We start from the raw sequence: 25,009 nt of genomic DNA, 5'->3' as shown, positions 1-25,009 counted from the left end.
ACCCAAAATTATTTTGAACAGTTAAAAAATTTATGGGCCCGAAACCGAGTACAAATTTGGTTGTAGTGGACGTCACCGCTATCCTCCTCCCAACACAACACTGCTTACTGTCGCCATCAACGGAAATGTGACGTTTTGTATCCTTTTGTGCTTTCACTGCACATTTATTTGCCAAAGTGACATACCGGCAGTAAACTTGTTTGTTTTTTCTTTCAATACCGTGCACTTTGTCAAGTAACTTTCTTTTGTCCGGTCAGTTAGATTTCACTTCGCCATGGCGCCATCACTGCTATTTTCGAAGTTCAGCATTTTCGGTCTTTGCAAACCGACTTTAACTTTAATGTAGGTCGCCAAAAAATGTTTCGTCAGCGTTTTACTCACCTTGTTTGCCTAATAGTCTGTTTTCCAGGCTGGATACTTCACATGAACTTAGCAGTGATCCGACTTTCGTAAGTGTCACTGTGCTTTTTAGATAGTTTGTGCTATACTTTGGTCACAATGTTATTGTTTTGTTTAGAGTTGTGCCATAAACAGCCAATTTTGATGATATTTTGCCTTGTAAAAACCACCCATTTTTAGAGGTTGCACAAACTAAAGACATGTTAATGTAGACATATGGGCAAGAGTAAGTGTAAACTTTCACGATTAAAAGTCCGAAATGATAGCATATAACGTCAGTCGGGTATAGAAGTTTGTACGACTTTTTCATATCAACCTAGTGTTATGTATATGATACGTTTATTCAGGCTGTTCAAACATTTATACTGCTAACGACAGTCATGCGTCTGGCATTGGTTCAGAACTTTATAGGAACCCAGAAAGATGAAAATTTGCAAAGGGCTTGTAATATGATTAAAGAAGCAGCCTTAAATAGTGCAGAACTTATTGTCCTTCCGGTAAGAAATTCTAAAACGTTTTTAAATTTCATTTCTGATGTTGAGTTGAGTTACTAAACACTCTTAACAGGAGTGTTTCAACTCGCCCTACGGAGTGCAGCATTTCAAAAACTATGCATAAGCAATTCCAACAGGACCAACTGCTTCACTTTTATCAAAACTTGCGAAAGAATGTAGTGTGTACATCGTGGGAGGTATGTCCTTGACAGAAAAAAAGTATTGCTTCTTACTTTTTCATTGTTTTTAAAGGTTCTATTCCCGAGTCGGCTGAGGGAAATTATTACAATACGTGTTGTGTGTTCAACCCTGCTGGCAAAATAGTAGCTACATTTAAAAAGATGCACATGTGTGATATTAAAATTCCCGGCAAAGTGAATTTCACAGAATCGAATGTTCTTAAATCAGGAAATGAATTTGCAACGTTTTGTATAGGTAGTTTTGAAATATGCCACAATGTTTTCAATAGTCCAATTTGCCACGTTTGTGTATAGGTCCGTTTAAAGTTGGATTGGGCATTTGCTACGATCTACGGTTTCCCGAAGTCGCCCAGCGTTATGCCAACAATGGTTGTCATCTTGTTCTTTTTCCGAGCGTTTTTAACTTAAGAACAGGCCCAGTACACTGGAAGCCGTTGTTAACAGCAAGGTATGATTCAAAATTCAAAACAAACTTATGTGGTATCATTTATTCAACCGTGTAACCTACCTAGTAACTATTCTTTAAAATAGGCAAATATTTCCAGTCGAGGGCTTGTGTGAAAGTTTAGTTTTATAACAGACTATATAGTTCGAAAGTAAAATAGTCAAACAACGGTTTCTTCCATTTCCCTGTTTCAGAGCTCTAGACAATCAATTGTACATCGCAGGAATTGCACCTGCGAGAAATACTGAATTGTCCTACGTTCCGTGGAGCCACAGCTGTGTGATTAGCCCTTGGTACGTGACAAATGTGTTGTGCATTTGGGTCACAAAAACAATGCCTGAGCTTTAAAAAAATGACACATTTTTATTAAAGGGGGAGCGTAATATCGGAGGCCGAGACCAAGGAGACCATAATTTATGCCGATATAGGTAAGCAGAAACATTTAAGACCAGGGATGCACAACCAGTTGCCTACATGTCAATTTATGCGATCACGCACATGTATAACAAAATGTACAAATATATATGGGCCGTCATAGATTGATTAAAACTGTTTTGCTGGATATTTGGCTTATAAAACTGGCCCGAAAATGTCTTTGGTTTTGGACATATACGTAGCGTTTAATTTCGTCACTACGCAGATGTTTCGGAGGTGTACAAAATGCGGGAAGCCATGCCACTCAACAAGCAAAAACGCCTGGATCTTTACTAATGCGGTAAACCATTCCCGCGAATTTTGTGAGCAACTTGTGGGTTGCATTGCACAAAGTGGTTTTAATTTTGTTATCTGTTCCACAGACAATAAATGTTACGAAAGTTTTGATTGTTATCTTTGTTCCACAGACAATAAATTTTACAAATCAAAATGCGTTGAAGATTTTACGTATATCGGGATGCCGAACAAAAACTATTTATTAAGTATGTGATAATATGGTAATCAGCAAGTGCCACATTTAACATGTCGCTAACTTTGAAGTGTGTCGTTTAATAGGGAAAGAAATTTTCGCCGTAAAAGAAGAAGCTAATATTTTGGAACAACTTTACTTTTCACATTCACAAACCGAACACAAAAAGTCTTTAACTTTGAAGTGAGTCTCCTTGATGTTGCCCTGTACTTTCATCGTCTTGTGCAGCAGATGACGTGGCTGAGCCATCGATAATGGGTTCAGTTGTAGCGTGGATAATTCTGTGCGCAGCTAGCAAGTGTTTGCGCTGTGCTTGGCGCACTAAAACAAAACGACGGTTAGGGAAACAGTATTGAATTTCATAATAACGTTGACTTACGTCTTTCACGCGAATGAGACTTGAGAACTTCTGGTAGCATAAAACAATGTACCAGTTCCGAAACAATTTCTTCTGATTGCAGAACAGTCCGCCTGCAATCAAACTTGAGGATAGGTGATAAAGTAATACAAAATTATTGTAAAAGTAAACCATACGATAGAAAAAAATGTTGCATCAGTTTTAAAGTAGTTTGCCAAAAACTACACAACGCTGCAATTTTAAGGTTGCCAATTTTTAGGTATTGTTCTCTGTTTTCTACACACTATGATCAGATTTGATTTCCCATAGACACGTAAATTTGATTTTAGCACATTTTAAACCAACTTTGCCAAAATCGAGGTAGTCGAACACACCTGTCTTCCATTTCATAAGCAACATCGTTAATCTTGTCGGCCATATCCCGAATCTCCTCCCTCGCCTGTTCGTCGGCTGTTTTGTCAACAGCAGAAATAATGATGTCTTCAAGATACGTGTCCACGGTGGATTGGTGAACCTTAATAATCTGTTTAAAGATCTCATCTTCCTCCCTCCTTCTTCGCTCCTCCACTTGCCTGCGTCCTGATTCTTCGGCTTCCCGGATGCGACGCCTCCTCTCAGCGAGCATGCTAAGCGCAAAAAAAGTAATCACAGTTATTTAATCCATTCAGGACGGCATGGGTACAGACGAATCTGGTTAATCCCATGACTAATTTACGTTTGTCATGCAATTATGCGAGCTTTACTAACAAATAACGATCGTTGAGTTTCCTTGCAAGTAAGCTGTATATATGCTATGCTTAAAGAACAATTGCGTTGCCTAAGTTAAAGGCTCACGTAAGAAAAAAGCGTACAGATGCAATAGTATTGCGGAGTATGGGGACTTTCGGGTCCATGTAGTTGCAGTTTATGTTTTCACGATTTAACAAATAAACCTGAATGCGTGTATTCTCCTTTCCTCCTCCAAACGTACAAGCTCTTTAGACAAGAAGTCGAGCATATCCCCAACTGTCTCACCTTCCATCTGGGACAGGGATTCATCCACAAATGCCTCCTAAAAGTTGAATAATTTGCTTAACCTGGTCAAAAATTGTGCAGCCAAATTTATGTAGTGCTAGATAAGGATACTTCTTAGTTTGGTTACATTATTACATTAGGACCTTATGTTGATAAAGACGTCTTTGGCGTTGCAGTGTGACTACGTGCTGCTTCTCCTGACGTTTCATTTGCTGCTCGGCCTTTTGGAGTGCATGAGTGCTACGAACTTCTTGGATCAACTCTAGCCACTTCTCCTTGCCTTCGTACATCTGGTTTTGGATGGCCCGTCCACGAATTAACTTCTGCAGGAAGATCACCGCCAGCTCCTTCTCTTCATCATCCTGCAAAAAGGATGCAATAAACATAAAAACAAAAGTTCGTTTTTTGTTGTAAAAGTGATTAAAACTCCTGTGTGTTACCAAATTCTTACCTTGGATGGAGCGTCTACTTCTGGTGTGGGAGGACGTGGGATCGGTTTAACCACCTTTTGTAAAAAGCGCAAAGGCTTCGCGACTTCTTTTTCCTTTTGTTTGGCCTCCTTGATACCCTGCAAAATTTAGCATTAGCATTTTTTCTTTACAACTGCCAGAAAGTAAAAGGCAGTTTATTGCACCTTGTGCATTTCAGCCAGCTCCATTGCCCTTCTGTCTTTTCTCTTTACAAACCCTTCATGGGCAGATGTCGGCTTCTTGGGTGGTCGAATCCTTGGCTGCTTAACAAAGTCAGGCAGGGAAGCCTCAAGTTCAAGAAGCCCTGGGTGTCAACATGTTACAAATGAATGTAAGTCTATGGAAAGTTCTAAGGTTGCAAAAATACATGCACAAATATGTGTATATATATATTGTACAACAAATATTGTACAACTTGTATTGTACAACAGGCATAGTAATAATTTCAAGTAAAACAAACATGAGATTGGGTTTGTATCAAACATTAGATACACCAATGTGCTTTTAGGTTTTTTAACCTACCTTGGAAAGTGTTGAGATATCTGCTTTTGACAACATACTGTTCTGAACCTCTGTCTAGAAAAACACCCATCCTCGAAAGAGGGGCATGAATTTGAGATTCAAACTGACTGTATTCATTAATAAGATCTCTTTTTTCGAGTTTGCCTTCCACTTGTTCTCTTTTCTTTGTTAACTTTCTTACAGCTGCAAGAACATAGTTTTAGTAGCTGGTGCATTGATAGAACAATTTAACCAATAAGGTTTACTTTTTATGTGTTCTTTTCGAATGTTTTGAACTTTATTTTCTTTTGCTTTCTGCTTTTTGCTCCACAGTTTGTCCAGCCGCTTGTCATTAAGCTCCTGCTGTTTTAATTCTCTTTGAAGTAGCAATTTTTTGAGAACTTCCAACCTTGCTTCTTGCAATCTGAGAAACACAGCAACGTTTGTTAAAAACAACAAAAGAATGTAGCAAATTCTTTGATAGCAATTTTAATAGAACCACATTTAAATAAAACACATGTGATAAATACTTTTCAATTTCTAGCTCCCTGAGAGTCCATTCCTTGCGTTCCATTTCATCCATCATTTTCTGTCGTTTATCAAGCTGTGTGACATCACTTAACGGTGGCAAAGTGGCTTCCCATGCCCGCTTTGCTCTTGCTCTTTCAATCATTTCCACCTCAGCCAATCCAGCTGGCAGACCATGACCTTATAAAGTATTCATTTTTTTACAACGAAACCATTTAAGTTCATATGATTTTTACCATGTGATAAAGTAGCCAAAGTAAGAAGCTCTGGTGCACTTCCAGGTCTAACTACATACTCAGGGGTGTAGGGGTCAGTTTGTGCTTCAGAATCTCGGTAGTCTGTTTGCACATCAATGGTTCTTGTAGCTGGGGTCGGGGGCCTCTGTGCTAGTTCAGCAGGTGGGGCCAAAGGATCAACTCTGTTAAAAGTTTTAATATAATGCATATATTTTGCTATATATGTTACCACTTCCATAAGACTTACGTGGTTGGTTGCAACAAGACTTCAGGTGGGACCTGTTGCAAAAATGGGACAATGGGTCTTCTGAAATACTTGTACCGATTCTGTCCACTGACTTTGGCATCAGCATACTTTTGAGTGGGAATCTGAACTGATGGATCATAGTTGAACCTGTCACAAAAACACAATTTATGTGAAAAAATATCAAATGTACCGTAGACAACATTTCCAAATCAAAAATGACCTTTTAACAAAATTATCATGTAATACAGTAAACAGTACTGTCAAAAAAACTACTAAGCTCCAACGTACGTTGTGTATCGCACAAGAGCTTCTCTTCGTTGGTCAGAGTAACCCCTCCATCTTCTGTTAATAAATCTTGGGACAGGATCAGTAGCCTCAAGTCGCACTTGAAATCTTGGAAAGTGAGGTAAAGCAGAAAACATCTGCTGAAATGCTGGAACCTTTTTCTGTAAATATAACTCGCTTTTAACAATAGCAAATCTTTCTTCACCATTTACCGAAAACAAACAAAAAGACAAAAATTAAGACTTGGCATAGGTGCATATTTACAACTTACAATTCTTTCCACTTTGGTATGTGCTTTGTATGTGTCTCTTGCATGATCTCGTTCACTGGAAAGTGTGTAGGTAGGATCTAAAAGCAACATACAACATATATAAATTTAAACTAAAGTATACTGGTGGTGTGATCAATCTATAACCATAAGAAGTTGGTAATCAATTAAACAGTCGATTGCTATATTTGTTTGGCCAAACTATTAAGTTTAATGACAACTGGTTTTTTAGCAAAATATATGCTACAATTCACCCAAACCTAGTTTTTAAAATAATGAAATTCAAGTGGTTACAAATGTCAACTATTTTATGTTAACTGAGTGAAGAAGTTGATAAGAAATCCGGCAGCACTGAAGGAAAAACAGTCAGCCCAGACCAAATTTTAATCATTTCAGTTTAACATTTTGATAATTACACAATAAACAAATAAAATAAAAGAGTTTAAATTACTCGTTCTTGAGTCCCTTTTTTACAGAACATTGAACATTCAAATAGATCACATGCCTAATTTTTTGTAGACTCGCATAAAATGTCAAACTTACCATACAAGTAATCATGATTGCGGGTGGGATTAACCACAGAGCGATGTAGCGTCTGAGTTTGTGTCTGCGACATTTTTAATAGGCTCACAGTTGTTTTTCCCAGACGGTGATGAATGGTGGGCTAAACTACATCATTAAAATACAAAACGCAATAGACCTCTCCTACATTCACAATTCTGGTTTGCTTCTGTGTTACTAATAGCGACCCGATTAATCCGATACACCAGAGTGAGTCCAACTCCGCTGCGTCGCAGGCTAGTGGTTTGAAAACTTTTAAACCAGTGGCAAAAATATATGTACAAAAGCGAAATGTTTGCTACTGCATGGCCACCTGCGAATTTTAACACTATATAATGATATTTTTTCATTTCATCATAAATATAATAATACAAAAAATGACCCTGTGGCTTACTGAAAATGATTTTTCGTGGCTGTGCATGTATGTAGGCCCTACCTACAATGTAGGGTAGAGTCCGCTGCACAGCAGATACTATATGTTCCGTTAAAAACTGGTCAGAATTTCAAATACTACGTCTTGTTTCGAGTTCCAAGATATTCGTAATAAGGTGCAATTTACTTAAGCCTCAAAGTAAATGTAAGGGTTTCGTCCGTATTTTAACGAAACTGAATCGTGAAAAAACAACTGCGCAATAACTTACATTGGATCAGCTTGTATTATTAAATCATTGTCCTTTTGCAAAATAGCTCAATAGCCCAAATCATTACAAGGCTGGCAACGGTGGCCGGGGCAACCTCAAAATCCGCAGAACTAGCACCGCGATGCAATGCAACTGCAGTAATACCGCCGTTATCCTTGCAGAAAAAAATACTGTGAAAGTCGTGGTTCTCTTAATTCGGCAGAATTTTCGGCAACAACTGCCGAATACTAGAATTTGGTGCAAATTCGGTTTTACATACACTCCCAAACGGAAACCGTAAATAGTCGGATTTTATTCTAAGCGTTCCATACTGCAACACAAATGAAAGCGATAAGAGTATAAAATCTGCAATAATAATGGTAAACTCAACACTTTACACGTTTGTATCTAAAAAACAAACACATCAGTCAACTCAAAAAACTAAACAATACAAGTTTAGCTTCCACCGGCATGTGGCTTTAGCGAAATTAATCCTTGGCGGAAAAACTGTACCACTAATGTCAACGCTACCCGCAGCAGCTATGTGTTCATGCGACCACGTTTTGCCATTTCTTCTTTGATTTGTCGGTCAAGTTCAGTAATAATGCGGTCACTGTCCGAATAGACACCCGTCCTTAATAAGGTGTCTCTTTCTTCGATTAGTCGCGAAACCCTTTCATTGATATCTTCAAACACGCTGGATTTTTCCTGACACGGCTCTATAGCTATAGAGGACATTTTTGTGGCGGCCGTGCCTTGTTTCATGGATCGTATGTCGCTTTCAATTTGCTTTAGTCGATCGCTGTCGTTTTCAAGCGCCTTCTTTTCATCTGATGCAAGGTAGCGAATTTTTAAATTCTCAAGTTCTTGTTGTTGCTGTTTGAGGTTGGCCATCGCATGGTCTTGCTCCCGTTTCTTCATCATTGCCAACTCCTTCAGTGTTCGGCCCCATTGCTGTTTGTAGTGCAACTTTGACTTGGTCGTAGACTCAAGCTTGCGCTCAACCTCAGTCTTTTCCAAACGCAGCAGGTTCAATTCAGCCTGAAGTCGCATTTCAGGCCGGGTACTTTGCTCGTTCTTGTAGTCGTAGAATTGTGCCATTACGGCGGCATATTTTTTCTCCAGCTCATTTATTTGTTTGGTTAGTTTTCCGTTTTGCTCCTCCAGTAACGCCCGGCGTTCCCGCTCCAACTGCACCTGATGAACGCAGTCATCTTTCATACGTCGCGTCGCCTCCTTAGCTTCTGTCAGAACCCGGTCCTTTTCCCTCATAGCATCTTTGTTCAGTCGCGTCAATTCCTGTTCAGCAACTGTTACTTGCTGTTCTCTCTTTTCCAAACTTGCGATCGATGTTGACAGCTTTTTCTCCAAAGCGTGGTATTCAGCGATACGTTTTGCAACTAGCGCTTCCCGTTCTCGATCACGCTTTTTAAATTCTTCTCCCAAGGTTTGCAAATGCTGCGTTTCCAGGTCTTTGAGTCGCTTGGAGAAAGCATCCCTTTCCTGAGACTTCCACAGTTCAAGTTCAATAGCTGCTTTGTATTCGTTAGTTTCCCGTGGGTCTTCGACCGGAGGTTCAACATGACGGGGCTTAGGTTTTGGCTGATCACTGCTGTCGGACCGAGACGGTTGTTGCTGTTTCAAAACTGCACGGTCTCGCACCTCACCCAGATTTTCCAAATTAGTCACAACATTGAGCTGAGCTACTTGACCACCGGAAGGTGAAACAACATGTAGCGATGCACGAAAAGTTTGACGATAGCCAATGGGTGATCTAGCCGCGCCTGGATCAAGAAGGATGGTATCTTGGTCTGCTTCTACAATTTTTGAAAGGGCAAGAGTTGTAGTGCCAAGTTGAATGTTGTCAGACTCTTTATCCTTGTGCCATAATTCCAATTCAATGGGTACTGTGCGAAAGGTGCTCATTAGCAGTGGTACAGGACATGCAAAGTCAAAGGCACATGCTGAGTGGGGTACAATCACCTCAGACTGATTGGTGACTTGAACAGGAGATGTCATAATAGGGGCATAACTTCCAAAGAATGGGTAGGAATATTTCACAAAAATGTTACAGGCATGGGGCAACTGTAGTTTACTGATAGTTTTAATGTCCAATGAAAATCGGAAGTGGTGTGTTGGAGGTGGTATGTCTGTGTGCGTCTCAGTCGTTGCCAGGCTGTTGCTTTGGTCAGCATGAGATGGTTTACTTGGCAAAGGCTTTATAGGTGAGGGAGCATTAACTTGTTTAGGCTGTACCTCATCTTCAGAACTAAGGCTTGTAGCATCATCTTCTGTATCTAGCATCTTTTTCTGCCTTTCTGGTGATTTTAAAGGAACTTTAGTTGGGGTTGAGTGGACCAGTTTTGGCTGAGCAGAAGTGGGCTTTTCATCACTGTCAGTGTCACGTACTGGTTTGTCATTGGGTGCTGCCTCGAAATTTTCATCCACAACTTTTGGCTGGGATTTTCTTGGTGTATGTTGTTCAACAGATTCCTTTCTCAGTGCCAATGAAACATTAACACGTGGTTGAATAGCTTCATGGTCAATCGGATTATCTGGTGGGGTAAGGTGATAAGTTCCATCAATGATAACAGTGTCATTTTTTAGCATATTTACATGTTTCTTTGTGAACAAATTTACAAAAGGTGCTGATGCTGATCCAAGTAAATGGTCACCACAACACAAGTGAACTTTCAAAACTGAGTGTTTGTTAAAATACCCTTTGAGAAAATTGACAGTACTAGAAATTCGAATTGATGCCCGCTCCGGAGTTATGTCTGGAGACAGCAAATCGAAGAAAGGATCATTGGTAATGTCACTACCAAAAAGTGAATAATAAAAAAAGAACCCAGAGGTTAGAGCTGGTAAAGGCCTTTGTCCAGGTATAAGTTGTTCTAGGTTGAATGCAGATCCAACAGTAACAGCAAGAATGAACATTTCACAACTGGAGCTTTCTGGTCCAATTTGAAAATAGCCCCCTTCATCATTTAAAACAGCTTCAATTTCTCCACCTGCAATTGGAGGTACTGAACGAGGGGGTGCTTCTTGAGCTTTAAAACCATGCTTTTCTGATGCTGAGTCATCTTCTAGTATCATGGAAATTTTGACAGCAGGCTTTAGTTTTGGATACTTACTGCTAAGAATATTGTACCACTTGGCAGGTTGGGCCTTAAGCTGTGCTCCACGGAGATCAAGCAGAATATATCCAATGTGTTCACGGATATTTTTTACAGTATCAACAGCATAACACTGCAACTTTACAGGGGTCCTCTGCATACGATGTTGGTGCAATGATTTGCGGTCCATTTCCCATGCAAGTTCTGTTGTGAAGTTTGGCACTTCGTTGTGAGCCACAGGATCTGTAGCAAGCAATTCTCCATCAAACTTGCATTCAATGAGGAGGTTATGCTTAGGTCTTGAGGGAAAGTTTCTTCCCTCAAGCAAAGACACAACAACAAGATAACCTTCTTTTTGCATGTTTAATTATAACCACCTAAACCTGAAATGAGAAAAAAGGCAACGCAATTGAATATTGGTCTACTGTGTACTCAAACGCAAAAGATAAAATGCACAAGGTAAGCCACCACGGGCCACTCTAAAATACGCAATCTACGCAAGCTATACGCAATCTACTAACAAAAACTAACTAAGATGTTGACGGTTAGTGCTATTAGGGTCAGGGTGAGGGTTTGTGATACAATTAACTTTATAATTTAATTTCAGATGCCTTTCAGGTCTCATTTTCTCTACAAGTGTTAACATGCGGTACCATACAGTGTTTAGTACCACTCTCAACACATATGAGAATATTAAGCCCAAACCGGACATCTAAAACTAAATTATAGTGTTAATTTTATTATAAAACCTCACCCAGACCCTAAAAGCCCTAACCGTCAACATTTTTCAAAGTTGTATACGTTTTATAAGTAGATTGCGTAGATTGCGTATTTTAGAGGAGCCCAGCCACCACAGAAACACTTTTCTTCTCAAATGTGTCTTCTATATTGAATTCTGAACTTTAATATTATTACCCTTAAGCAATCTGCACCAACACAATTTCTTTTAAACAATACAAACGGCGTAAACATACATCTTGTAAAGTGTTTGAACATTGAACGGTTCCCACAGTTTTAAAGTCGGTCAGGCGGAACCAGTTTCCAACCGCGAATTTGTAAAAACCACTGATCTCTATGTTTATAGAGATCAGTGGTAAAAACTAACATAAAAATTAAAATATCCCTTTCGTAATTAAAAAAATTGCCTGCAAATGTGTCTTTAGGTCTTTTTTAAAAATGACTATTAACCACGACGGCATTTAATAAAAAATGTAAACGACAAATTTGTAAAAAGTCCTTTGCTACTGTCTTCTGCTGCTACGGATTCGCAACGTTTCATAAATGGATGATAGGACAGTTCACGCCGAAACTGCTTCTGTAAATTTGCTGAGTTTTTTTTGTAAAATGAAATTAACTTCTGTCAACAACATGAAGAGACACTCTGAAGATTCAAGAAACAAACTGAGAAGTGGATTTATTATCACGAGTTTGACTCAGTGTGTGGAAGAGTTGCTCAAAAACAGTCTTGACGCGCAGGCTACATCAATTGAAATTAAAACTGATTTGACAAATTACAACATTCGAGTTACAGATAATGGACATGGTTTCAGTTATAAAAACTTGGATGCAGTAGGTACTGAAAAACCTGTTGTAGTTTGTATCGTGTAAAAAAATATATATTTATCAGATTATACTATAGATTCTAAATGGTTTACATAAACCTTGTTCAAGCTTAATTTACAACGTCCGCTAATAATGACAACAGCGATTGTTGAAATATCTACACAACTATACGCTTAATATGTGCAGTCTCTGGCAGTTATGTTTATGATTAGGTTAGTAATATTTCTTGGCTTTGCAGGTTTTCGCTACAACACTAGCAAATGCAGAAACTTGGAGGATGTAAACAAAGGACAAAGTTTCGGCTTTCGGGGCGAAGCGCTGAGCAGTATCGCCGAAATGTCCCGTGCGCTCAAAATATCAACTAAATGCAAAGAGCAGTATCAAAGTTGCAGTAAAACTATTTCACGCGGTGGGACACAGAAAGATATTATAAGTGTGGATAATGTATCTGCACATTTTAGCCACTGGTCTACAGTTATTGTAATCGGTCTATTTTCTGAATGCTACAAATACTATCGTTCAATTAGCCATACAAGCGTTTTAAGTAGTCTACAGGAAACCTTGTCTGTCATTGCACTTTGTCATTGTAACGTTTCAATTTCACTGACAGACGCAACTGAAGGTCTTGCATTTCAAGCCAAAAAATGCCAAGATTTCAATTTGAGGTATATGCCGCTTAAACGTGTCATACCTATATGTTTTAATTTTTTTGCTTTTTGTCAGCAGGCTTCGAAAAATATACGGCCAATGCTACCCTGAATTAAAACAAGTAACATTTTCCAATGGTAACCTTTCAATGACTGGATATTTTGGATCGGTCCCCAGCACTTCGTTACAGCTTCAGCTTGTTTATGTCAATAAACTACATGTGGTAAAGGTGAGTTGATTTTACGTCTTCAAGATTTGTGCTGTTCTGTCGTTTACTCTGATTATATTCCAGACGAGGATTCATAAGGCACTGCAATCAATGACGAAAAATTCTCAAAATCATCAAGCCAACTGTCACACAACAATTTACCCAGTTTTTATTGTTTTAGTGCAGTGAGCACCACGTTAAATTATTATAAACGAAACGACTTGCGGACTATGATATTATAGTATTTTTCAGGTGTCCACCAAATTGGTATGATATATCGATGGAACCATTAAAAGCCACGATTGAGTTTACGGAATGGGACGTGATTTTGAATTCTGTTGAAAAATTGCACAAAAAGTTAAAATTCAGTGTGTCATCACCAGCGCTTCTTACCGACAATTGCGTTTTGAAGGTAAGACACGAGAGTACAAACAATCTCCGCAAATAGTGTTTCAACAAATGTTTTAATGTGCTTGCTGATTTAATTAAGGAAAAAAGTGTGTTATCAGACACGACTGACTATGCAAATGAGATTGACAATGTTGTCGACATGATGTGCTTAGCTGGGAAAAAAGCTGTGTCTTTACTCCCTAACTGCAGCAGTAAAACGCAGCAAACATGTCCCATAAGTCCTAAGCGTAGGCAAACGGATAAGCCTGAGGAAGAAACAGGTAAACTATTTGAATGCGTAACATTCATTTGGGTTATAGTTGTAGAAAATCGCAGGATTGGGCCAACTTCCCGATGACTGGATCGAACATTTTGAATCACGGTTTGCAAAGAATATTTATATTAATGTCAAAACCGGGCATATTTCTTTTTTGCGGCCAGTCGCAACGAAAGATGCGGGAATACAACTGACCGTAAAAGGTAACACCAACAATCGAAATCACATAATTTTAAAATTTTTAAAGGCAAGTGTAATTTTCTAGAAAAACAGCGACGCACATTGACCCGAGTCTGTGTGCCAGATTTTGTGCATCCGATGCCTAAATGCAACATTGCTGAAGAAGGGAATGCCTTGTAGGATTTTAACAGGGTCTGCATATGCTGGTTTAAAAATGCCTAAAGCTTATAATTTACAGGTGCGAAAGTGTTGTGTCATCCATGGCATCAAGGATTGTGGTTGACACTTTTCAACCCAATCGACAGGTAGAGAGCATTATTTAAACTTGCAAATTCATTTTTACAACGAGATTCGCTTGTTTTTTAGGCTGATGTGTTAGATCTTTCTGTCCTCAAACACACAAGTGGGATTGGTTTAAAACTGACCAAAGATATGTTGAAATACGTTCAAGTATGTTTTAGTAAACGCAACAATCAACGACAATATTATTTGAATACGTTTGTAAATTGTTGTAGTGGATCGAAACACCGATACCCTCTCCTGCAACTGAAACAAACCGTTCTTAAAACTTTAACATTAAATGTCATGTAAATATTAAGTTCATGTTTGAACTTAAAGTGACTGTAACTGTTAATGAAAATTAGGTGATTGGGCAAGTAGACAGCAAGTATATTGCATGTATGGTGGAATGTGAAAACTTAAGCAGGCGCGGAACACTTTTAATGTTTGATCAACACGCCGTTCACGAAAGAGTTCGACTTGAGCGCTGGACCAGTGGTTAGCTATTTTGGGTAAATTCAATACTTACCTAACTAATTTTAATGCTGTTCGTTTTCTTAAACGTTTCCCACATCAAAGACTCATTTAAAACGGAAGGTGGCAGTAAAGTTATGCGTACTACAAGCTCACAGGAGGGAATCAGAATGAAAGCTAATAGAAACGAGATACGGACGTTGCAAATACACAGCGAAAAACTGCAAAACGCTGGGTTTCGACTTTCTGTTTTAAAGGGTATTTAATATTGCCAAATATGACAATGTACAGTTTCGTTACGTTTTTAACCATTGTTTATTGGTGTGTTTAAAGATGAAGTGGTTATCAACACATATCCTTCAGTTTTAAATTGTGACGAATCAAGTTTCCTGCAAGATTTGAGAAGATGCCTCTCGGACTGTTGCAAGGCAAGAATTTTGAATAATTTTACAGCAAAAAGTGTGTATTGCTAATTTTTCCTAAAATCGGTAAACTGCTGTAGAACATTCAATAAACAAAACTAATGTCATTTGGTGGGTTTAGCTGCTTTCTTCTTCTGGCACTTTGGGTGTCACCTTATCATCGGTTTTGTTTGACATCTTGTGTTCAAAAGCATGTCACGGTATGTAGCGAGTTTGCATTGTACAAGTTTACAATCGTCATTAACTTTTTGAAACCTTCTTTCAGGAGCCATTAAGTTCGGAGACGTGCTTACCCATGATCGATGTGTAAGACTGATGAAAGAACTTTCAAACTGTAAACTTCCGTTTCAGTGCGCTCACGGACGTCCAAGTGTCTATCCTATGATAGATCTTGCTCAAATGCCAGATTTAGAAAACAAGAAACTTACTTTTAGTAAACTCAGTAAAGAAATAACGAAAACTTTATGCGTCACTAATCACTCTAACGATGTGTAAAATTGGGGGAATTCCCTAACCAACTGTTCTCAGGATAAATTTTCAAACGGTTTTGTTTCCTAATTGTAACTAGTGATGTACCGAATCGGCTAAATTTCGATTCGGCCGAAACCGAATATTCGGCGGTTTTGCCGAATAAATTCGGCCGAATCAACCGAATCATTTATGACGTCACGCGAAGTGGTAGGCTACGCTTTTGACATAAAAACATAAGTTTATCTATCAGGCAATTAGTGCAGAATGGTTGTGTTTTGTCCTCATTTTGGTTCTGTGGGGTTTAACATAGCCTTAAGCATAATTTGCAGCCCGACAATGAATTACTGATTAGTTGTCTGCAGTGGGAAAAACGATAATGTGTCAAAAAATACAATTATTTACGGGATTTTCGTTGGTACAAAGGAGAAGAGACACGCTTAACGCTTTAAATGTGTGTTCGTAAAAGATTCGGTTTCGGCCGAATCGCAACAAATTATTCGGCCGAAACCGAATCTTTGCAAAAGTGGCCGATTCGGCCGAATAAATTCGGCAAACCGATTATTCGGTACATCTCTAATTGTAACCTGTCCTTGGCACAAACAAGCTGTAACTTGGCAATACATAACAGGCAAACATTGCTTTTTTTGAAGTTTAATGAATATAGTTATTTATGGAGTCTTTAAAACACCAAAGAAAATTTTGCTAAGCATGTTTTGTGTTGACTTTTTTCATCTCCTTTATTTTGTCTCTAGAATAGACACTTCCTCAACTCCAGTTATGTCTGTAGTGCATATGTAGTGAATTTAAAAATACTTATTTCGACCACCATACATAAATTAAAATGTTTGGACGGTTTGGGTGAAACAATTTATTTTTTGAATATTGCATAGAGTTGTTGCTGCATTGAATCTTACCATGCTATGAGTTCCCTACATAGGCTCGCCTCAAACACCCATTGGTCCCAACTTAACCTTTGCATGATTTAAAATATGTATGTGTCTTGTTTGTTTGTACTTGCATTAGCTATATTTGTGTTCATTTTTTAAACACATGTATTTTGGTTTTATACATAACAGTGTAGAAAAATCGTTAAAAACATTAACCACCAATCCATTTACAGCATAGTTTTATCAATGGATTAAGATACATAAATATCGATAAACAATTTTCTGTGTTGGAAGATAAAATGAATGAAGACATTGATTACCAAACCAACACAGAGACAAAAAAAGCTGGATTAGTTTGCATAGAATGTGAAACACCATGCTCAAAGTTGTACTCACTGTTCCCCAACAGCACCAACCTAAAAATTGAACACTGCAAGAAATGTAAACAACCAGTTGACAAATACATTGAATATGATGTAACTCTTGTTTTGCTTGACCTTATGCTTTTAAGCAAATCAGTGTGGCGACACACTCTTTTTAATCAGAACATGGGGTACCTGCATTTAAAACTAGCTGCTGTGTGTTTATTTTGTGATGGTTACATGAAATGGATGGTGTCTCCTGTAAAAAATGACAATTTTGATATAAAACAGGATGCAGTATTTCAAGCTGCGAAACAAGTGGAGTTATATGTCATGACATTGGTATCTGCCATACAATTAGCCATGTTCCTTGCATCCACAGTGATTTTTTACTACATTTTGATGAAACTTTTTGGTAGTCAGTTTGCAAAAAAATGTGTGAACAGCAACTCAATTTGTAGGTGTTTACTGCTTGCCAATTGTGGAAAGCTGCTATTTATTCCGGCTATAGTTTGGACACAAAATGAAAGTGCCATATATTTGCAAATAATTCTGTATTACATTTTTGTTTGTAGTGCTGTTGCATTAAGCACTCTTACTCACTGTCAAAGTTTTGTTGCCTTGTGTATTGTTTTATTAGGTCACTTCACAAGTAGTTCATGTTCTATGCCAATAATCAGTTGGATAAATTCATTAGGATTGACCTGAAACTATAGATTGATTTGATATGATTTTTTTTCTAAACAATAAACTTTTAGATCAGTTGTTTGTCTGCATGTTGTAAAGAGTTTAGGGTTGGAGTTTTTTCAAATAAAATTATAACCAGCACATATTGCTATAAAATCGTGAGTTTAATCACGAGACAAATTTAACGAAGCTCATTTCCTCCATAAGACAAGGAAAAACCCCACTTTAAGGCCAACGCCAGCATCACAGCACAGTATATTAGGTCATACAAATTTACCAGATGCGTTACAGACATGTGCGACACGCAACACACACATCAGGTTGTCATTATGTTTTATATGCGTCTAGAGAACTTGTCGGTATTCATTTCACAGAACCCAAACCCACAGGTAAATTCATGTTCCTGGTACAGGCAAAGCGATAAAAACATAACCACAGTACAGTTGTTGAAATGCCAGGATATCCTTTTTTAGTGAGGCTGTGGTGACGTTCGTGCCACTTTTGGAAATGCCAATTTCACACAAATAGAACTGTTTTGGGTTGACGTCACTATAGATTTCAATCAGAATGTTACTGTAAGATGTAAGTGTAGCAGCTGTAAAATTTTCAGCTAATAATAGTCACTTGAATCCAATATTCAAGGTAGTGTAGCATTTTTGTTCAGTAGCCAAAACCCATATCTTGGTAGGCCAGACTAGTCGAAACCACAGAATAAGGAAACGTTTCAAAAATTTTCCGCGGTGCGGATTTCACAAGACGAATTGTTTGTGAATTTTCCACAAAGGAAAAACACTGTTTACACTAAACATCGCGTTAAGTACAAATAGAGCGCAACACCCCCTCCGTAAACGTAAGGGCGTGATGTTTTTACCCACTATATCTTCGATCAGTATCGAACTGACGCAAGTTAATTAGTTAATGATTTAACTTTACTTGTTTTCGCAAACTCGTGGCACTTTGACCTACAGGTGAACGGTCGACAGTACAAACGTTTTTTGCAATATCATTCCATCCATTTTTTCTTCAAGGAATGTCATGTAAGTGATTGTGTTAACATGGTTGACATAGAAAAAGGGTAGTGGTTTACAGGTATGTCAGTCAATGTATTAGATACTCTAACCCGGCATACTAAGTCTACGTGCTCCGGCCAGGTACATCAACACCAGTGGTGGGACTCAGCCGATTCGCAACGGTTCTATAGAAACGTCTCACGAAATTTTACGAGATCAGCGAACCGGTTAGCATTACTGGTTACTGTCAATGGACTTTTTGTAACAAAACCGACTGAAAAAATGACTTTTGTGATAGAACCGGCTGACAAAAAATTTGAATCCCACCACTGATCAACACCGATTAGAGACTGCTGAACAGAATTCCGATGTTTTAAAAACTACAAATGCCGCTTTAATTTACGCGTAGGCTACTTCCAATGAAGTAAGTTGTGGAGTTGTTGGCCACGTGTTACAAAGTTAAATAAAATGTGAAACAATACAGATATCGACATTTTTACTCAAGTGCAACTACAGAAGGGTCCAATGGCATGGATCAAAAAGACAAGACTGCCAAATTATGTTTTAAATGCATGTGTCAGTGGCAAAGTGCTTACCTGACAAATATGACAAATTGACCAAAGCGCTAGCAGTCAAACGTTTACCTTCAAATATTTACTTTTACAGAAGTTACTGAAGCAGACAGAAAAGTCCTTTTTTTAATACGCACTTTTGTTTAAGAGCACCGGCCAGTAGGTCAGGCCAAGAAAAAGGTTCAGTTGCGCCAGTATTTCAACGCAGAAGTATTTTTCTTTGCGAAGTTCTTTTGCGAAGTCAAGCGTACTAGTTACATAAGAAAGTAATTTATTCATCGACTTAGCCATATATGAACAATTTTTCATCGTTTTTTCCCTCGGAATTCCGTTTTCTCTTGTTAAAGTGGTTTATAATTCGTGCACGGGGTGACGCATACGAGTTGTCGTAAATCCGGTCCGTGTGTACCAGTATATGCCTACATAATCCTCGCCCACTCGAAATAAACATTGGGCAAAAAACAGAACCAAAAACTTTCACAGCCAGTCTATATTGCAGTTAATGAAGGTCGAAAGCTTGTTTATCATTACAACACTGCAAGTTTAACGCAAAACCTGCCCTTTCGTGCGAGCGCACGTTTTCAATGTATTGAACGGTTGAGCGGGAGGCCAATGCAACTAATCCGATGCATCATGGCATTGCCAAGAGGTTAATTTTACACCGGATTTTGCTCGGAGTGTAAGCAAAATGTCATCTTCACACAAATATGCATACACCTCAAGGGAAACTTTGCTGTGAAACATCGACTGCGTTGTGCGCCCAACAACCCGCTCTTCCAAGAAAACAAGTTTTACGTTTTCAAAAAATTGTCAGTATTTCTGTGGCTTAAAATCCTAACATTTCCGGAATTGACTTAATTATGCATTGTTAAGAATTTGAAAACCACTTAACACTCGCAAATGAAATATCGTAAACCTTCTTCTTACTGCCGTGCCGCCGAAACTATTTTTTGCCGCCGAAACGATTATGGGTATAAATTTAACAAAACAAAAAAAATTGTTCCTAATTTTAGAGGCAACCAGTTTTAACTATCATGTGAAAATGGACTAATCGATTTTTTCCGCTGAATTTTATTTTCGACATTAACGTGAAGAATTGACTTCATGGAAAAGACATACGGAGTGTGTAAAAACTGTCATTCAGTAAGTCACTCTTAGTCACAAGCTCTAAGAAATGGAAATGTAAATCCAATGCCGTACTGTTCATGACAGAGGTTTAGCGTTTCAACCATTACATTAAACAAGAGCAAACGCTATGTGCTGCGCAGTGAATTTGCCTCAACACAACCAAACACAATTTGAAAAGGAAGTCGGTATACAGCCATCGTGGTTTAATGCGGTCAGTTCATCTTTTCAAAACGGGCATATTAAAATAAGGCATGCGTATAGGTGATGAGAAGCGTGGCAAATAACTGATGATGAGTCGTGGGAAATTCCTACAAATACAAAAAAACTTCGTAATAATGAGAGTTAATGTAACTTTCAAAACGGGTCTGGACTAATGGCCTACATCGCCTTTTTAAAACAACCACCAGGACGCTAAAGTATGAAGAACTGTCCCCGTCAAACTAGTTGCAAGTTGTCAGTGAAAACAGTACAGTGAGCGGTCTGCCTTTAGTGGTGTGGTTGTACAGTTCTACTTGGATACGTTTTAAGTCGTCGTTACCGTGAGGGACCAAACCAGCCTGTCGCTAAGAAACCACCAACAGCGAAATCCGAGGCACAAAATTACGAAATAAAAGTTCAAGTGGCGAGGAAAGCACTCGATATTACGCTTGATACGAATTTGGCCAAAGAAGAAAAATTGCTTTCTTGTGGTTTTTGAATTACAACGTTCATCACCACATTCACAAACCAAAGCGACTAGCATGCAATTGATACCATTGCCTGTTTTAATTCAATTGAAATGATAACTAGTTTGTTACGAGATGCGATAAAAGAGAGAAAAATTGCAGACTTATTAAACGCAAAAGAGAGTTTATTGTTTTAATACTTAGTTGTTTGTTGTGCGAAACTGCCTTGAATTTACATCGCAGAAGTACGTTTGTAGATTTTTGACGTAAAATGTTAATCAAACAGAGATAAAAGTCGTGAGAAAAATTTACATTCTTTGTTGACCGCTATTTTGACCTATTAGCTGTCACGTGTTTAGTGCACCAGTGTTAGCAAAGTGCTAACCTTACTGAAGTAGCTGTAAGGGCTCTTACTATCGTGGATATGCTCGGTTTGTTCCATGTTGTTCCAACTGTAGTATATTAGTTTAATAATTTTCAACGTCGTTTCGTTGCATTTACTTATTGCAAAACTTTTTTACAGAAACAAATTTTAGTAAATATATTCTGCCGTCATAACACACCACTGCCAGTTTAAAGCCTGTTCATCTGCCCAAGTAATTAAGGTAAGTGGATGTTTTTACAAACTATATTGAACACTGCTGGATAAGGGCTATATATGTTTCCAATATTCATTCAATTGAAAAAAGCATATTAATCTGAAAAGAGTGTGCAAAATGTTGGGTAAAACCTTGTCTTCGGATCATCAGTCAATAAACTTGACGTAATCTTTATAGTCGCATAATGCTTTTCGGGTGTTTGTGGCACAATGTTTAAGATCCCAATCTCTCCGATTTGGCAGAGACCATATCACATGTCTTGTTTTGCAAGACGAGAAGTTCACATAAGTCAGAAACGGTCGTTCGTTGTTTATACTTGACACAACTTTGTGAATTTTGATCCGCAAAGAGATTGTAATACATTGATGCGATGAGGGTAATAGCTCTGCGGTGAGCGCTCCGTACCGAGTCTTACATGTAACAGTAGGCGTTTCCGAATTCCAGAAACGTGATTATAGGTGTATGTTGATCTCCTGAGGGTACAATATACTACCCCAAGAGGAATTGTACGTTACAGCAGGCTGTGATTTTGCCCAATCTTCGTAACAGGTTGTCAACGGGCTAAAATATTTAAGCAACTTAGCCGCAGGCCTTACATGGGCAATAAATTATACACATAGTGTTGCAGTTATGAGCTTGTAAATGTGGATACCACGTACGGTCTTTGTGAGTTTGAAGACTTTTTTTTACAACCCTGCCAATCAGAAAATCGAACAAACATATTTCTCTGCAAATAATAGCTTAACGCAGTAATCAATCATTGACCAGCGGAGCGCCTTTGTGGACAAAAACATCACTCTGAAAAAAAGTTTGTAGGTCGTTTCGTTCTGATTCGTGTGGTGTTTATCATTCTTCTCTATAAATTTCCTGGAACCATTTTTCTTCGAATAGTAATTAAGTCATTAAAATTTGACTGAAAGCGTTTTTAGGAGACATCATGTCAGGCTTGTCAGCGTGATAGCTGCTGACGTATGAAATAGAAACTGTCTGGTTTGCGACTTGTAACATTTGCAGTAACAATAACTTTAATGAAAACTTGTAAAAGTCATTGATATGTTTTTGACTTGTCAAATGGACTGACTAAATACTTCACGACTGGACATTGGCCGAACTTGCTGTCGTGACGTATGAAGCTTAGCTTCCTTTGTTCTGCAACAACTGCGTGTTGATACGGTCAATTAGCTCTAGTATAGACACACGATGTTGTCAAACGAAAAGCAGTAGAGTTCAGTTACTGTAGCATCCCAGATTTAAGCATTGGTGTTTACCTTCTGTTTCAACATGTTTTTGTTTTTTGCAATCTTCACTGCAAGGTTTAAACTATTTATGATTAAACTGAATATTCTGCCAAATCAAGTCAGAAATATAAATTCAGGCTTTGGATGTAAACAGAAGTGAATCGTTCAGAATTTTATTCAAATCGCTGGTAAGTAACAATGCATGAATTTTCCACAAGTGTTTAATCATAAAATTACCACGAGCAACCCAACTTCCTTAAAAGTTATATTTTAATTACGGTTTGAGCATTTAATAAATAATATTTCAGTAGAAAAAACTTTAAAGATTAAATTGGATTGAGACAAAGAGAGAGTGTGACACATATGTGCTTCTCAAAGGCTTTTTTCCGTGTACGTGAGTGTAAGAAATGAGCGCTCGGTGTTTATCAGGGATCAATAAAGTTGACTTCCTAATAAACTTGACTCACTTTACTAAGTCACACTTAACATACAGCGTTTCTTTGTTCGTCGTCTATACTACGACGTCAATGAGCATATATTTTTTGATTAGGTGACGGTGCACAAAACGATTTATTTGCGTAATTGGCCAGGTATGAACGTTACACGAATGACGTCAGGCTTTAAACGGATTTAAGCAAATCCGGCTTTAACAGGGTTATTTGTACTTCGTTGCCACGCAATACGCAGTCCGTAGGGATTAACGTTGAAATATAACGCGGGTTAAGGTTTGTAGATAACTTTGTTTGGAAGAAAGGACATCCGTTCGTCGCAGAACCGCGTCGCGACATACACACACGTTGATAGGTCTTTCCACGAAGCGGTTTTGCTTCGCATAAGATTTCAACTCAACCAAACACTCAAAAACTCTTTCAAAAAATAAACACCATGTTAATACGACTCATACCCGAGAAAAACCCCTTCTATCTTCAAGAGTGAATAAATAATCAAACTGTTCTGGGGAATCAAGATCACCATGCCCAGATTTACCTAAGCATAAACAGACCAAGCAATATAGCGAAAGCGCGCGGCCCATAAAACGTCAAGGGGCGTATCGATGTGGTTAATTTTTCAAAAAGCAGAACCCAAATTAAACCGAAAGCTTCACTGAGGTGTATAGCTAAGACCATACATGCAGATAATATGCCTGGCGGACCGCAAAGTTTTCGGTCGCTGCGCTGCGTGTTGATACGAACAACAGATGTTTAAAATGTATTTTTTAATGGAACGGGTGAAAAATGCAAAAAAACAAGAAAAACCTGTTTTGGATTTGTATTAATAATGACGATCTTGGGCCTAGAGTTTGCACACAAAGAAAACTACTTGTCCACTGTATGCCCTGTATTGTGAGATTGCAGTTGTTCAATATTTGTTTTACTTTCAACCTGTAGTGACCATATATGCACGCAGTGTTTTTTTTTAAGGTGTACCGAAACGGTCCCCCAAATTTCTCCAGCGGTTTCCCAAAATTTGCCAGTAGCCTAATAAATAATTCGTTTAAGCAAATATGGCTATTTTTTGGTATTTAAATGAAACACTTGCGGTCTCTTAAAACTACTTAGCGGTCACCCAAACCAAACCTTAAAAAAAACTGTATGCACGCATAGTTTCACTACAAAGAAGCTCCTTTAAACGTTATGAACACCAAGCCGGTAAAATGATTTTTTTACATTAATCGGACCATTGTGTCCATCTGCTTACGAAAAGAAGCTACGGAGGTTTATATTGCGTCAAAGCCTGTGTTACAGTACAAACAGCTGGTAAATACCCCCGCTTGCCTTGAAGAAGAACTTGTGCACAAACACGCCCTATGGCCTTAGTGCAGGGGTTCCCAACGTTTTAACGATCTGGTACCACTTGGACGCTCTGTTCTGCCACGCGTACCACTTCTTGCAGAACAACTAATCTGATCGAAATATATTTTACTCAGAAGAAGAATATTGGCCTACTAAAAAAACACTAAAGCACCACACCTAAATTTAACGAGATTTTTGTGCTTGTTTACTGTCCGCCTATTGGTCGATGCGCGGTGTAAATTTGCTAACAGCACATCGAAAGTCATTTCCTGGCGCATTTAGTTTTTGTGAAAAAAACGGAAACTTCTCGCGTACCACTGAAAAACCTTCGCGTACCACTAGTGGTACGCGTACCACAGGTTGGGAACCCCTGCCTTAGTGGAAAGTTGTGTTAAGGGTGTTTAGATCTAATCTCCTTCCCACTGTTTCCACTAAACATCTTGGCGATCGTACGCCCCTGTCGTGACCAGAAATGGCAACCGGAGCAGGACTTTGTGGTGGGTCGGCATG

General features: G+C 38.5%; 4 protein-coding genes across 4 annotated transcripts; 2 read left to right on the top strand and 2 right to left on the bottom strand.

Moving 5' to 3' along the window:
* Window positions 1-1,881: 1,881 nt before the first annotated feature.
* Window positions 1,882-7,132, bottom strand: LOC145212679 (cilia- and flagella-associated protein 91-like). The gene is made up of 15 exons (XM_080080899.1): window positions 6,893-7,132; window positions 6,353-6,429; window positions 6,085-6,242; window positions 5,797-5,943; window positions 5,550-5,731; window positions 5,316-5,493; window positions 5,052-5,209; window positions 4,807-4,989; window positions 4,449-4,588; window positions 4,266-4,382; window positions 3,958-4,176; window positions 3,733-3,851; window positions 3,175-3,426; window positions 2,822-2,913; window positions 1,882-2,763 (listed from the first exon to the last, which is right to left on the bottom strand). The coding sequence occupies exons 1-15, from the start codon at window positions 6,963-6,965 to the stop codon at window positions 2,615-2,617; spliced, it is 2,244 nt and encodes a 747-aa protein (XP_079937025.1). The 5' UTR covers window positions 6,966-7,132; the 3' UTR covers window positions 1,882-2,614.
* Window positions 7,133-7,823: 691 nt separating this feature from the next.
* Window positions 7,824-11,059, bottom strand: LOC145214706 (centrosomal protein of 120 kDa-like). The gene has a single exon (XM_080083288.1). The coding sequence runs from the start codon at window positions 11,005-11,007 to the stop codon at window positions 8,071-8,073; it is 2,937 nt and encodes a 978-aa protein (XP_079939414.1). The 5' UTR covers window positions 11,008-11,059; the 3' UTR covers window positions 7,824-8,070.
* Window positions 11,060-12,014: 955 nt separating this feature from the next.
* LOC145213169 (DNA mismatch repair protein Mlh3-like) lies at window positions 12,015-16,678 on the top strand. The gene is made up of 8 exons (XM_080081400.1): window positions 12,015-12,219; window positions 12,448-12,874; window positions 12,936-13,086; window positions 13,150-13,250; window positions 13,312-13,477; window positions 13,556-13,753; window positions 14,557-14,689; window positions 15,347-16,678. Exons 1-8 carry the CDS (start codon window positions 12,015-12,017, stop codon window positions 15,580-15,582), a joined length of 1,617 nt encoding a protein of 538 aa, XP_079937526.1. The 3' UTR covers window positions 15,583-16,678.
* On the top strand, window positions 16,663-17,571 carry LOC145214993 (protein ARV1-like). The gene has a single exon (XM_080083647.1). It carries the CDS (start codon window positions 16,745-16,747, stop codon window positions 17,513-17,515), a length of 771 nt encoding a protein of 256 aa, XP_079939773.1. The 5' UTR covers window positions 16,663-16,744; the 3' UTR covers window positions 17,516-17,571.
* The last annotated feature ends 7,438 nt before the right edge of the window (window positions 17,572-25,009 follow it).

The sequence above is a fragment of the Phallusia mammillata genome, chromosome 2 (genome assembly GCF_965637545.1).
Source record: "Phallusia mammillata chromosome 2, kaPhaMamm4.hap1.1, whole genome shotgun sequence".
In the NCBI taxonomy this organism is placed as follows: domain Eukaryota; kingdom Metazoa; phylum Chordata; class Ascidiacea; order Phlebobranchia; family Ascidiidae; genus Phallusia; species Phallusia mammillata.
This window is presented reverse-complemented; position numbering and strand designations above follow the sequence as displayed.